The sequence below is a fragment of the Chenopodium album genome, chromosome 3 (assembly GCF_948465745.1).
Source record: "Chenopodium album chromosome 3, dcCheAlbu1.1, whole genome shotgun sequence".
Classification (NCBI taxonomy): domain Eukaryota; kingdom Viridiplantae; phylum Streptophyta; class Magnoliopsida; order Caryophyllales; family Amaranthaceae; genus Chenopodium; species Chenopodium album.
The window spans coordinates 15,980,934-15,996,270 of NC_137836.1; the positions used below are offsets into that span (position 1 = coordinate 15,980,934).

At 42.7% G+C, this 15,337-nt stretch overlaps 2 protein-coding genes across 2 annotated transcripts; both read left to right on the top strand.

Annotated features, from left to right (window-relative positions):
* The first annotated feature begins 2,712 nt into the window (after window positions 1-2,712).
* Window positions 2,713-5,775, top strand: LOC145624882 (uncharacterized). Its single transcript, XM_081677969.1, has 3 exons — window positions 2,713-2,789; window positions 2,938-3,150; window positions 4,980-5,775. Exons 1-3 carry the CDS (start codon window positions 2,713-2,715, stop codon window positions 5,773-5,775), a joined length of 1,086 nt encoding a protein of 361 aa, XP_081534095.1.
* A 105-nt stretch (window positions 5,776-5,880) lies between these two features.
* LOC145624883 (uncharacterized) lies at window positions 5,881-7,200 on the top strand. The gene is made up of 2 exons (XM_081677970.1): window positions 5,881-5,925; window positions 6,748-7,200. Exons 1-2 carry the CDS (start codon window positions 5,881-5,883, stop codon window positions 7,198-7,200), a joined length of 498 nt encoding a protein of 165 aa, XP_081534096.1.
* The last annotated feature ends 8,137 nt before the right edge of the window (window positions 7,201-15,337 follow it).

Below are 15,337 nucleotides of genomic sequence, written 5' to 3' on the forward strand. Positions count from 1 at the left end.
CAAACGACCCGTTGAGTAACGGCCAATAAGACCATGCGCTCAGATTGCTAGCACAAGTGACCTCATACCACCTCTTTAGGGGCTAGTTCTAGGGGATAGATCATGTTGAGCTATTGCCTCCAACTGGAGCCATTAAAAAAGAAGATTCACCGTGCAAGCAAGAGCCGCCATGAGTGACCTCATACCACCTCTTGAAGGGCTAGTGATATAGGATAGCTCCTGCTGAGCTATCACCAGGCTCCCAGACTTGCCCTCGGGGTGCGCGCTCACTGCTGGAAGAATAATGGAGGGGGCTCCTCATCCTGGTAGGGTCAGCTCGCAAGACTGACCAAGTATGACTCTCCACAAAGGAGACCGTACGCCTATAAATAAAGGGCAAAGTACAAAGGAAAAGAGGTTAAACACACAAGTTATTACGTTCTCTATAACTCTCTAAGTAAACTTTCTCTCTCTAAACACGTTCTAACTTAAGCAAAAGAGGGGGTTCCTCGAGCCACCCCCTAGGCAGTTTACGTGTGTTGCCTTGCGCAGGTGATCGACGGGAGCCAGCTCGTGCTAGCTGAACCCTTGGATCCACACCTGGAACAACTGAAATATCTCCCCTATGGTTTCAATGCGTGGTTGATGAGTCAAGTCGATTACTACTAGTGAGTTATCGAAAAATAACCTCAACTAGTTACTCTAATTTTTAACATATTATTAGAATTTGAATAAAAGTACATTTAATTATTTAAATTTATCAAATTTTACTTTTAAGGATCAAGGAACATTTGCAAAAGACATCTAGGAAATATTTTGTAGCTTAAGGTCACCATGGTACACTTTTTCCTATTCTCATTAGATTGGTAGAAACGGAAAAACAGTACAAGTGCGTAATTGAGGATGGATGGTCTTGAAGATGTCATGAGGATGATGGAGATAATGGTGGGGATGACAACTTTAAAATTCCCGTTGATAATGACCAATCTATATTCAATACTCGATTTACAAAAGAGTACATCAAGAAGGGGAAAATGGAATGAAATTAAGAGTGTATACAACCTTTGCATTAATTCAGTAATACATATTGTATTGGATAGCTCCTGCTGAGCTATCACAAGGCTCCTAGACAGGCCCCCGGGGTGCGCACTCACCGCTAGAAGGATAGCCGAAGGGGCTCCTTAGCCCGATAGAGTCAGCTCGCAGGCTGACCAAGTATGACTCTACAAAGGAGATCGTACGCCTATAAATAGAGGGAAAAGTACAACAGAAAGAGGTTAGACACACGAGTTATTACACACTCTCTATCTTTCTAACTACACTTTCTCTCTCTAAACACATTCTAACTTAAGCTTCGGAGGGGGGGTTCCTCGAGCCACCCCCAATGGCAATTTACGTGTGTTGCCTTGCGTAAGTCGTCGACGGGACCCGGCTTGTGCCAGCAGAACCCTTCGATTCACACCTGGAACAATTGGCGCTAGAAGAAGGGTAGGATCATCTAACTTGACATACACCAGCTAAGCAAGGGACTAGTTGACAAACCGCCATGGCCGGAGAGGAAGTTGTTCAAACTCCAGTATCTAAGATCAGTGAAGCCAATCAAACACCACAAAAAACAGCGTCAATAACCCTCGATCCAAAAGGATCAATCGAAAAACCCAAATCCAATATATCCAAGAAATCTAATCCAGCCGAATCGGCGTCTGCTGCAACCAAAGCGGCGGCGAGCCCAATAGATCCGATAGGGTCTTGTTCTACTTTTAAGTTCGGGATGCCACTAATAGGCGTGAACAATGAACCTATCATTTCAACACCAGTAACCCAAAAACCGCAGCCCGTCAATATGCCAGCCGTTCTGCAAAACCTCTCTAAATGTAGTAAAGAGCAGTTGGCAGCCATGACAGTAGTCCTTACCAACTTTGGTAAAGGAACAGGCACCTCGCCAGTTGCTACAGCTATAGAGTCAGCCGCGAAGAAGGCGACACTAATAAATCTCACCCTAGGGAAGGCAGAGCTTGTCTTACTGAGGAAGAAGGTGCTGGAACTGGAAGCTCTAAACCTAAATCAGGAGTGGAGTGTGGATGGGGCAGCCCAAAAAAAGGGTAGCCTAGAGGCTCGAGTTACTCGCAGCAAGTCACCAGCCTCTGATCGAAGACCAAGCTTGGACAGGGAGAAGCGAGCGTGAATCAAGGTTATTCTAGATGATTCCCCATTTTGTATGAAGATTCTGGAGGAACCGATGGAAAAAATAAAGATGCCCAGTTGTAATTACAATGGAACCAAATCAACTAAGAACCGCGTTTCAGCGTTTGAGAATCACATGGTGCTGAACACCATGACAGACTCATTCTGGTGTAAGGCATTCCCACCCACCATGGAAGGGTTGGAAGCTGAATCGTACAGAGCCATCTCAAAAGGGTCCGTTTACTCATATAATCAGCTGAAGAGAATGTTCATGGAGCACTTTGTAACCCTGGTGGATCGCACAAAAATGACCACCAAGCTGATGTCACTAGTGCAAGGAAAAGATGAGCCCCTAAGAAAATTCATCACAAAATTCAACAAGGAAGCAACAATCATCCAAAACATGAGCCAAGAGGTAGCGCTGCTAGCAATGCAGAGCGAATTGCTACCGGGCTCACCGTTCAAAGCGTATAAGGGATGAAAGAATAATAAAACGATGGCTAAAGCGTTGGGAAAAGCGCACGAGTTCATAAAAGTAGTGAGACCAATATGGCAATGCTGATCAGAAAAGCACCAAGTGATCCAGTTAAGCGAGCTGAAGTCACCCGGGCAGAGAACACAACCAGGTTGGATCAGCCCAGCACAGCTGAACAAAGGTCGCAGGGATGCAGACAGAGCGATTAGAGTGAGAAGATCAAACCAAAAACAAGGAGGCAGACTTGGGAGGTTTGACCAATAAACCTTGCTCACTCATTCGAGGTTTCATATCTTCAGCGTGAACAAGGTTGACGATAAGTGGCAGAGACCACCCAGAATGATGAATAGAAACCGTGATCCAAGCAAGTGGTGTGACTTCCATAAGGACTATGGACACATCACTAATGAATACACGCACTTGAAAGACAACATAAAGGACTTAGTCCGGAGAGGATACGTGAACCAGTTCAAACAACAATCTGACTCCTCCAGGAGAAGAGAAGAGGACAGGTCCGTCCATGACCGCAGGGGGGTCATAGAGGCCCGGCCGAGGGTAGAGATCGAGACAATAAAATAAAGGGAAGGGTGTATGTAATCAATGGTGGAACGTTGAACAGAGCAAGGGATGACTTGCGAGCAATGATCCACCAGATAAATTACAGTGAGAAGTGCAGATGGCCGCCACTTCCCCCGCTACCATGAGCTACATTTGATTAGTATGACCAGGAAGGCATAATTTACCCTCATGATGAGCCTTTAGTGGTGATAATGAGAATTGCAAACTAGGAGGTAGATATAGTACTAATAAATGGTGGCAGCTCAACCAACATCATATATATTAGTGCATTCAAAGAGCTAAATCTAGATAGGAAAGACTTAAAATGGGTGAGTTATGAAGTCACCGGATTAAAGGGGTTTGGACTGATTCCTAAGGGAATAATTGAGCTCTTATTTCGAGTGGGAGAGAGGTCAAGGGGACGTGATGTTCGTGCAGAATTCTTGGTAATAGACTCCCTATCACCATACAATGTGATTATGGGAAGACCTCTTATTCACAAAATAGGCGGGGTGGTATCCACCTATCACCCTGCCATAGCATACACAACCAATAATGGGCGGTCTACAAATCTCAAGGGAAGCCAAAAGACAGCCTAGCAGCGTTATATCACAACCTTGAAGCAGCCTGCTAGGACTAGGCAGCAGCCAGGCTCTGACCTAAGGTCCAGCGAGCATGTCGAAAAGAAATCAAGAAAAAGGAAGTGGGAGGTGTATCACAAAGAAAAAGATAAGCAGAAGTTAGCAATGGAAAACTCTTAGCCTGCAAAACAAGAGGCAGCCAGGTCGCTGCTTAGCGGGCAGCACATAACTGTTGAGCTTACAGAGGGTGATAACTATAGGACGGTAAATTGGGAAATATAGTGACCCTAGAGTGGGAAGTCCACCTTATAGAGCTGTTGAGAGCGAATAAGGACATTTTTAGCAGGGGAGATGCCAGGAATTGGGGGCTTGCAGTTATGGTTCACATGCTGAATGTGAAAGAGGACATCGAGCTAGTTATGTAGAAAAGGCAAAGCTTCTCCATGGAGAAAAATCAAGCAATCCAGGAGGAGGTAGACAAACTCCTAGAGGCTAGATTCATAGAGCCTTGTGATCATCCAGAGTAGTTGGCCAAAAGGGTTATGGTAAAGAAAGCGAATGGCCAATGGAGGATGTGCGTTGATTTCACAGATCACAACAAAGCATGTCTAAAAGACTACTACCCGCTGCAATAGATTAACTAGCTGGTAGACTCAACCAGCGGGCATGCCTTGCTAAGCTTCATGGATGCCTTCTCAGGGTATCACCAGATCATCGTGCACAAGCCTAATAGGCAGAAGATCGTATTCATCACCAAAAGGGAGTGTACAATTACATAGTTATGCCCTCCGGGCTGAAGAATACTGGAGCTACTTTTTATAAAACAATGGATAGAGTATTCATGCACCAAAAAGGGAGAAATGTTGAAGTATACGTTGACGACCCAATTATCAAGAGTGTCACGTAGGCAAGGCACATTATGGAACTAGAGGAAACATATGTCACGCTAAATAAGTATAATATCAAGCTCAACCCAAAGAAATGTGTATTCGGGGTGAGCTCTGGGAAAATCCTTGGTTTCCTGGTAAGTGAGAAATGAATCGACGCCAACACGGAGAAAGAGGAGGCAATCTTAAGCCTCCTAGAGCCAAAATGTTCTAAAGACATCATGCGACTAAGAGGAAGGATGGAAGCACTGACTCGATTCATCACAAATCATCTGACAAAGCCTTACCATTCTATTAGTTGCTGAAAAAAAACAGGGAGTTTAAGTGGGCTGCAGCAGAAAAAGAAGCTTTCGAAGGGATCAAGGAGAATCTGACCAAGCTCCCGACCATGATCAGACCAAAGCTGAGAAAAAAACTACAACTGTACATATCCGCCTCAATAAAAGCAATCGCGTTAGTTCTCCAGGATGAAAGGCAAAAACAACAGAAATCAGTATACTTTGTAATCCAAGTGCTGACAGAGGCTAAGAAAAGATACCCATCGGTGGAAAAGCTGGCCTTTGTAGTTGTGACAACAAAAAGAAAGATGAAACCCTATTTTGATGCATACATAATTCAAATCCTTACAACTCACCCGCTAGAAAAAAAAACCCTGCAGAAAATGGACGCCTCGGGCAGGCTCCTGAAGTGGACGATAAAGATCTCTGAATATGAGTTTGAGGTCAAGCCTAGGGCAGGTATCAAAGCTCAAGCCCTAGTAGAATTCGTAGTAGAAGCCTCTTACAAAGAAAAAGAATATGAAATCGAAATTTGGAAAGTGGCAGTGGATGGATCTTCAGCCCAAACAGGAAGCGGAGCAGGGATAATAATAACATCGCTAGAAGGCAATGTATTTGAATATGCCATTAAGTTCAAATTCAAGGCATCAAACAACGAAGCAGAGTATGAAGCAACTCTAGTAGGCTTGAGAATGAGTATAGCAATAGGAGCTAGAAAAGTGCACCTGCAGACCGACTCTCGGTTGGTAGCTAGCCAGCTGAAGAAGGAGTATGTAGCTAGAGAGCCTACAATGCTAAAGTACAGAACCAAGGTGAAAGAGATGGTGGCTTAGCTAATACATTTTCAGATAGACCTAGTCCCTAGAATAGAAAATTCCCAAGCCGACGCATTATCAAAGCTAGCCAGTTCCACCCTACAAAGCCTCACAAGGACAGTCATGGTGGAATTCCTGGAAGAAAGCAGCATCGCAGAGAGCAAGCAGGTGAATTGCACCGGACAATAACAAGCATGGTTCACAGACATATTGACTTATAAGGTGCATGGCTCGCTGTCGGATGACGAGGCACAAGCCAAAAAAGTCAAAAGGACGCCAATTGTTACGTGGTGATGAAGGGAGAGATCAACAAAAAAAGCTTCTCAAAATTGTTGTTGAGGTGTATTCCGGAATAGGAGCAGGAGAAAATCATGGAAGAAGCACACTCAGGAATCTGTGCCAACCACATTGGCGAAAAAGTCCTAAGGTTGAAGTGCTTAGAAGGGGAGCATATTGGCTAACTCTGACGCAGGATGCCTTAGCATACGTCAAAAAGTGCGAAACATGCCAAAATATTCCCCATTCATAAACCAGCCAGCAAACGATTTAACCCCAATTCTTAGCCCGATCTTGTTCGCCTAGTGGAGAATGGACATATTAGGACCCTTCACCACTAGGTCAGCGGGCATGAAGTATATTATAGTGGCAGTAGACTATTTCACCAAGTGGATTGAAGCTGAGCCCACCAAGTATATAAAGGTTGTCCAAGTGAGAACGTTCATTTGGAAGAACATCATAACAAGATTCGGGGTGCCACAGTGCATAGTCTTTTATCATGGATACTAGTTTAACTGTGACACCATCAAAGATTACTTGAAGGAAATGGGCACCAAGTATGTAAGTGCCTCAGTCTTCCACCCGCAGAGCAATGGCCAAGCAAAAGCAGCAAAAAAGCTAATCTTAACAGGCTTTTAAAGGAAGGTAGAAGAACATAAAGGCCTCTAGGCTGACCTAATCCAGAAGGTATTATGGGAAAACAAAACAACATAGAAGGATTCTACTGGAAAAAGTCCTTTCACCTTGGCTTATGCAGCAGATGAAATAGTTCCAGTGGAAGTGCAAATCCCCAACCTGAGAATCCATCACTATGAGCAGCAAGGAAATGAGAAGCGCATGCTGGAAGAGCTGGATTTCCTACCAAAGATGCGGCTAAAAGCAGTTCTTAAGCTAGCAGACCAAAAAATCAAAATCTCAAAGGCTTTTAACAAGAGAGTCAAGCATCGAGAATTGCTGCCTGGAGACCTAGTTCTCAGAAGGATAGTAGCAGTGGGGAGAGGAAACCAGCACGTAAAGCTGTCAGCAAAATGGGAAGGCCCTTTCATCATCCATGAGCAAGTAGGGCCAGGCGCTTTCCTCCTCGCAGATCAAGAAGCTCAGGTCATAAGTAATAGTTTCAATGCAAATGTGTTACAGAAATACTTTATTCTAAAGGCAAATGGCTAAGTAGAAATAAAAAAAAAAAAACTTTGCTTAAATTATGCACACACTTTGTTTAGTTTATGCTATATTAACCAAGGCAATTTAAGCCATTTTAATTCAATGAAATACGAGCCTCTGCGTGAGGTGTATACTATATAAACTTGAGTAAATATGTCAAGTTATGCTTTAGCATTGCACGCTAACATGTAGAAAATCTATACAAGCGTTAATAGAAGAAAGCATCACAATAAGGTGCGGCAAAGCACCATTAGACGAAGGAGAACACACTATCCTACGTTCAACTTGCCTGCTCAAAGTAAAACAGGGCACCACCTCGAGGACGACTGAGAGGGAAGCTTGACACGTTCAACTTGAGCATAGAAGACGAACAAAAAGCAAAAGGGCAGGCTAAGCGAGCATCACCAAGGCTCTCTTTGTTCCACCCAGCTCACCTCTTTTGTGGGGGAGAAAGGAGATAGATCGACAATAAGCTCTTACAAAGATAAGTAAGATGCATAAAATAATAATTCGCAGGAAAACAAGCTAAACAACATAAATAAGTCATAGCAAAACAAGCTAAACGACATAAACAATGCGTAGCAAAACAAGCTAAACGACATTAAAACAAGCAGCAAAAACAAGTTGAACGAAATAAATAAGTCACAGCAAAAATAAGTTGGATAACATGAATAAGACACAGTAATACAGGCTGAGCGACGTGGAAACAAATTACAGCCAAGCTAAGTGGTGTGCAAGTAAGTCTCTACGAAAACTAAGTAGAAGACATAACACATAAGCCTCCATCACAAACAAGATGAAAAGCATTAAATATTGACAAATTCCCACCAAATTTAAAAGAAGGCCGATAAATAAAAGGCCTTATACAGCCAAGTCAGGGAACAAAGTCAAAAAATCAGTACGAGCAAGAATAACGGGAAAGCCCATCCTACGAGGCTCCACCTAGATCGATAAGGGGGCTGCTGACCTAAGGTTGAGGTACTCCTACACCATGGCTCAGCAGCATGTCTAAGCAAGCATACAGGTAACAAGATAGGCAGTAAGCAAAATAAGAGGAAAGTTATCAAGTGCATATACTAACAAGCTGAACCTCTGTCCACCAAGGTAGAGTAAACATCCAGTAAGAAAGTTACAATATTCATAAAAATGAACCCTCATTTACCAGGACGAGGAAACATTCAGCAAAATAGTTAAGGAAATACAAAACTCAAGTAAAGCTGGACAAGCCCAGCAATCAGAAGATAAAGTGTTATAGGAAAAACAAATAGAAAATACAATCTTTGGCGGCTATACACCCTAAAGACAATAACAAAAGCTACCCGGTGACCACAAACCTAGTTGAGGAAAACTCCGAGGAAACGCTAGAGTAAGGGGGAGACAGCCGCTAAAACTTTTATTGTTCATCAGCCAAATTCTTTACCCCAATGGCTGAGGCAATATCACTGCATAGAGGCACCTCCAAGTTCAGCACAGCATGGTTAGGGAATTTGCAGTAAGCAACGCGAGGATAGTTGTAGGGAATATTTCAAGCATTATCCCAAACTTGAACCCCACTGTGATCATACACTAAAGTACGGTGGCGTCCAAAGGGAAAGAAGCTAGAGCAAAAGAGTCGCCAACAAGTTTTAGGAACTTGTAAACCGTTCACGAGGTGAAGGTTACACCACTTAACGATCCAGGAGATCGTCAAACTCCAATAGGTCTGGAACCATGACTGGTAGTTAGGGGATGAAGGTACAAATTCAACCTAAAAGAGATTGAACCTGCCCTAATAATAGGCCTCTACTTTATTCTGATCGTATTCATGTGTGCTTTCTGACTAACATGCAATCAATAGGTTTAACCCTAAACCTGTTTATCTATGTTGGTTGAATATTAATGCACAAATAAACTATTATTGACGATCACTTGAATTATAATCATATTGACCCTAAACAAGATTATTAATTATCTTATTAAGCGTGATTACAAGTACTAATTCTTTTTAAGCATGCATAAAAGGTGTGATCAAGCAATAACAATAAATATCAATATCAAGCAACATTATAATAATCATAAATTATAATTATAATCATAATAAAAAATAATCATTATCACAATAATTATAACGATTATAATAATAATCAAAATCATATTAAAGAATAATATTAATAGCAAGATCCTAGGCATGATATTAACAAGATTAATAACAAACCCGAGCATGTTACTAAACATCAAAGATCAAATATTTAGCCTTGACATGATACTAAAATGATATTAGGAAAGACAGTAGGAAGTATCGCAAGAAACACAATTGTCATATTTGATAATAAAAATTATAGTTATTACCGTAAACATGATGCTAGGAAGATCAAAACATCCTAACATGACACTGTAGGCGTCGCTCGAATTGCGCCTACGGTAAAGCATGTGTGAATATGCTTGGCCCTCATAGGAAGTGGGAATTGACATAACACGATAAGGGACACGATTAGGGACAAGGAAAGTAGGGAGCCGCCAACAAGTTTTTAAGGAACTTGTAAACCGTTCACGGATCATAAAAAGCAACCACGATAAAGGGACAACGATAGGCAACAACAATTGACCCGTGAAGGTTACACCCCATTCATAATCCATGAGATTACTAACTTCATATGGTTCAGAACCACGAAAGGAGGATCGGGGATGATGGTACGAAGTGAGTCATGGAGTCACATTCGCCCGTATTGGCCTCTACTCGATTCTTATATTGAAAAGCATTCCAGTGATCTCAAAGGCATACAAACAATAATTCAATTCGCTCCAAACTATTATTTAACTAAATTGGTTGAATATTAATGCAACACATAATTCTATAAAATTTGTGATCACTTAAATTAAACAACAAGATTGAAAAGGATCCTAAACCGGTTGTCCAAATTATCTTATTAGGCGTGATTTTCAATTACATATTCCCTTTAAACATGCAATATGGTGATCATAAAAATAATAGAACAACATTAATATTAAAACCAATTTAATCACAATTTCAACAACATAAAATCGTTAGAAAAATAATAAAAACAAAAGGAGCATGATCCTTACTTTGATTCTGTTTGTTTGCAACTAAAAAATAATAAACGAGTTAGTAACTTCAAGGAAATAAATAAACAATAATTAAATTAAATTAAATTAAATAAAGTTGATTTTGGGGCCAAACCCTCAAACAGTTCTACCCTTCACGCCTTGGCTTAAGGACAGAACCTCGAGTAAAATATGGACTCCTTTGAGTGCTTGAAGAAGGAATTTTGAAGTGAAAAGGGTAGACTAGTGTTTAGGCTAAAGCATAGAAGAGAGAAAATAAAATCAGAGACTTACTCGGTGCCCCGTTCATGAGAAATGAGGGGGGTATTTATAGGGAAAATGTGCTGAGGGAGCACACGGAACCCTAAAATGATAAAAACCCTAAAAAAGTATCCCGTGACACGGTCAAACTGTACCGTGACACGGGAAGCTCCACCGTCAGACGGTACACTTTCCCGTGACACGGTACACTTTTGGCGTGACGCGGGAAATTTTCAGAAAACGGGATAGAAAACGCGTTAAGGGTTTACGCGGAAAAGACACGGAATGTCCCGTGTCACGGCAGACTTCCCGTGTCACGGGAAATCCCACCGTCAGACGGGAAGGATTCCCGTGACACGGTAGGTACCTGCCGTGGCGCGGGAAATTCCAGCCCGTTTTTCCGTCTAAATACATTTTTAACCCTAATTTCCTTCAGCTTTTTAAGTGCCGATTGATAATTTCGGGCCTTTTCTGAATTTTTATTATTCGGGCTAAAATAAGAAAATAATTAAATAAAAATAAATAAAGGGTTTGGGCCAAAAATAAATAATAAAACAATAAAATAAAAAAGGTTTGGGCTTAAAATTAATTAATAAGTTTGGGCTGAAATTAAAACTATGCTTTTACCAAACATCAATACTAATCCATGGACTGTTCAAAAATATGAATTTAATAAAATATGATTTTTTAAGCACTCTCGGGATTAAATACTAAACCCGACCAATAGTGGCGGTTAAAGGTTGTTCATCATCGGGTTTGGTTTTGGGGAGACATTTTTAGGTGTCTACAGAAGCCCCCACTATGACTGGGTTTGTAGAAACGTCAGTTTGGAAAACGATAGTCAAAGTAGCCGATAGGGACGGAGAATGATTTAAGACGTTCTGCGATCCTAAATCACTCTGTATACGCCGATACCTGCAGAAAAACGTTAGTTCTACAGATAAAAGGAGTAAAGGAATAGAATACGTATCTGACACCAGTGTATCGGTGACAAATGAGTTTGGTATTTTCCTATGCTTGAAGGAATCCACCGGATGACGTTTGTTGAAATGCTTTCCATGCTTGAGGAAAGCCGACCGAAGAGTTTGGTAGCTTTCTAAGCCTGAAGAAAGCTACCGGATAATACTTTCCATGCCTGAGGAAAGTCGATGAACGAATTTGGTGTCATTCTATGCTTGAAGAATTTCACCGATAATGCCTTCCATGCTTCAGGAAAGCCGACAAAGGAATTTGGTTGTTTTCTATACTTGAAGAAAAATCCACCGATTATGCTTTCCAAGCCTGAGGAAAGCCGACTTGGCGGTTTTCTATACTTGAAGAAAAATCCACCGATAACGCTTTCCAGGCCTAAGGAAAGCCGACTTGGCGGTTTTCAATACTTGAAGAAAAATCCACCGATAACGCTTTCCTACCCTGAGGAAAGCCAACTTGGCGATTTTCTATACTTGAAGAAAAAATCCACCGATAATGCTTTCCAAGCCTGAGGAAAGCCGACGATTGCTGAAATTTGTAAGTGTATGATGGTTCGATTATCCCCGAACGTGGGCCGTAGATGATTCACAATTTTAAGCCGATCATCCGACCATATTAAGTGCTTAAAATGCCGAAAATAGACTTCGATGCTTGCTAGGGGTAAAATGGTAATTTTAGTCCCCTTTAAGTATCAGTTAGAATTTTCCGCGTAATTCCAGCGAAAAATAACCGCCCAATAACTTCGAAAAATCATTCAAACCGGTCAAAAACGCCAGGAATATTCGCTGACAATGTGCAGAGTTGCCGTGCCACGTCATATATTTGCTGCGACACGGGAACTTCTCTCGTTAGACGGGATGAAATCCCGTGTCACGGGAATATTCTATATATTTTTTTTATTTTTATTTTTTTTTATTTTGCTTTTTGAATCAGTCAACGCGTGAATCAGCGCGCCACATCATCAGTGTACCGTTACACAATAACGGTAACCGTGGCACGGTGAACGGGGTGTGCAACGGTTACTTTTTTTGGCTTTAAATTCACGCTTTTGCTTCACCATTTTGCCATTTCCTTGCTCATCTCCTCTCTTTATCTTCTCCATTTTTACCTTCTTGCTCACACAAATCGCCGCGCCACGGTTAAGACAATCCGGCAGCCGTACGGCCTCACCGTGACACGGGAACGACAACCGCGACCCGGCGGTTCTGTTTTTCTTTCTCTTTATCTTTTTTTTTTTTTTAATTTCGCGACTTGCTGCTGCTGTTATTCGCTGTTGCCTTTTACCGTTGTTGTTGCTGTTTACTACCGGAGCTGCCGTCGGAGTCACCGGAGCTCTGTCGCCTTTCGAGCTCACCGTGACACGGGACAGCCTTGCCGTGTCACGGATTCTGCTGACCGTGTCGCGGCGGACTGCTGGTGGCCGGAGCTTTTTTCGAGCTTTTATTGCTCAATTTTCTGCCGATTTTACTTCAAAGTTTTTCCATACTTTTCCTATTCGAACCTCTACAAGGATCTATGTAAGTTCTTCATAATTTGTGCCTCAAATTTGCTTCGAAAGTAATTTCATGAAAAACCCTTAAAAATCAATTTGGGGATTTTTGATTTTGAGGTTTCATGTTGAAATTCTTGCCATGATTTTACTTGTATATGTATGTATGTGTGTTTGTGAGAAATTTGAGACAAAAATTACATGATTTGATGGAGAATTGAGCAAATCACCATTTTTGGGTACTACTTTGTGAAATGATGTTCATGTTACTTCTTTGTACTTGAAATGGTGAAAAAATGGTGGTGAACCTTGTTAAATGATGTATTGATTCATATTTTGCATATATACTATATTTTCACGGAGAACATAGTATCATGCGGCTAGGAGAATTGTAGTATTAGTTTGTCATGGAGAAACTAAATACCATAATTTTGCCAATTTTTAGTCTGGAGGTAAAAATTTAACGTATAATTCGATAAATAACTAAATAACTTAGGAAATGATGCTAAGTATTTAGATCTTTATTTTCATAAAAATGCAACTTGAATTAAATGTTTTAGGAAATGATGCTAAGCATTTAGATTTTTATAATAGCATGCCTAGGCGACGAGATTGTGATCTTTTTACCCTCGGCCGGCGTCGGGCTTTTCGGGAGGACACTCCCACCATTCCTAAGGGCATGGACAACGATGCTTTAGAGTCCGAGCCTCGGGCATCCGCGAGTAGAGGTAGGTGGGTTCCACCTCCGTGGACTCCAGACCAGTTTGTTTTCTGCCGTGAAAACCATGTCTCTCATCGCTCACTCTCCGGCATAGTCGATGGCACGCTTCGCCACCACGGTTCTGGAGCCGGCGATTTGATCCCTCGACTTCACCAAATCATTACGAGGGATCCTGCTACGAGCGCCCTATGGGAATCGGCTGGTTTAGTAGATTTCTATACAGCGGTTGTAGGGTTTCGCAGCCCCCGGGGTTGCGGTGCGACGGTCGTTCGCGCATTGTTGGAGTATTTCTGGGATACTACCAACACTTTTCATTTTGCTTGGGGGGAGATGACGGTGACCCCCCTAGACTTCAGTATGATCAGCGGGCTGCGCTTTACTGACCGGGCTGTAGCTCAGATGTCTGATCTGTCTTGCGGATCGGCTGAGACAGCTGATTTGTTGGGTCCGATCGTTCAGTACATCAGGTCCCGACCAGTGTCTCGAGGTGGTCCTAGGAGCAGACGATCGGAGCTGGCTTCAGTTTTAGCTTGTGGCTTCGACATGGAGGATATGACGGCTGAGTAGCGAGTGCGGATCTTCATCCTGATCCTGATCTCTATGACCCTTTCTCCCGATAGGAGTTTACGTGTACTCCTTTGCTACCTCCCTGCTCTGGTCAGGATCCATGAGATAGGATCCTATAGCTGGGCCAGCCTTGGATACGCTGATCTCCTCTTATCGCTACGTCATGGCTGTCGGCAGCTGAATGACGAGTCTCCCGTCACCGTCTATGGTATGTGGAGAGTCGTAGAGGTGATGATCTTTTCCCTTTTTATTTCACTTTAACTTGTTCGACTCATGTGCTAAAGATTACTTTTCATCGCAGCTATGGTTCTACGAGTACTTCCCAGGCTTGGCTCCTCGCCGGCGTCGTGGAGCGGTCCATGATTTCCCTGTCGGGGCCAGCTGGCGTGATCGAGGAGAGTCGCGGGTGGAGTCTGTCCCTGCACTGCGTGGGTTGCTACGCCGAGGCACCTCTTCTGTCGACGTAAGACTCAGTTTTGTTGCTGTTTTTTTCCCTCTGACATTGTTTCCGTTGTTTCACGCCGACTTTTTATGGTTTTCAGGTTACCATTGATGTCCAGTATCGTCCTTGGGTCGGGATGACTGATCTACCTGAGGCCTTGCGTCTTTCTGCGCACCGCACCATTTTGGTTGGTACCGGACGCTTTTTCTGGTATTTGGGGGAGCGAGTCGTTCGTCAGCATAGCGGCGATCGTTTTGTGGTGCCCTCATCTCCACCAGAGTCGATGCTGGACTCACGCTTGATCAGAGAGTTGATCAACAGGGGAGAGCGCTATACTTTTCCATGGCAGGAGCTTGTACACATGGAGAGTGACTATGCGCGGGATTTGCTTCCCTCTCTGGCTCCTCCACCCCGTCTTCCTGAGGTATGATTTCTTTTGAGGATCTTCTTTATTAGTCTCTGTTTTAAACAGTCGAATAACTTGATTATTCGATCATATATTCAGACGACTATTCGCCCTGTGGGGAGGATCGAGATTCCTCCCCAGTCTGTCCGCTATCCAGGGCCGATTGGTATCACCGAGGACCATATTGCTGATGCGCCAGAGGGTTACAGACAGGCGCAGGAGTCTCTGCCCGAGGTCTTCGAG

Bases quoted from the DNA above. Each gene is read 5' to 3' on its own strand.
- LOC145624882 (XM_081677969.1), top strand. From the start codon at position 2,713: ATGGCAATGCTGATCAGAAAAGCACCAAGTGATCCAGTTAAGCGAGCT. The intron at 2,790-2,937 runs GTTGGATCAGCC...TCATATCTTCAG, and splicing joins CGGGCAGAGAACACAACCAG to CGTGAACAAGGTTGACGATA. The intron at 3,151-4,979 runs GTCCGTCCATGA...GAAAAAAAACAG, and splicing joins AGGAGAAGAGAAGAGGACAG to GGAGTTTAAGTGGGCTGCAG.
- LOC145624883 (XM_081677970.1), top strand. From the start codon at position 5,881: ATGGTGGAATTCCTGGAAGAAAGCAGCATCGCAGAGAGCAAGCAG. The intron at 5,926-6,747 runs GTGAATTGCACC...AAAACAACATAG, and splicing joins GCATCGCAGAGAGCAAGCAG to AAGGATTCTACTGGAAAAAG.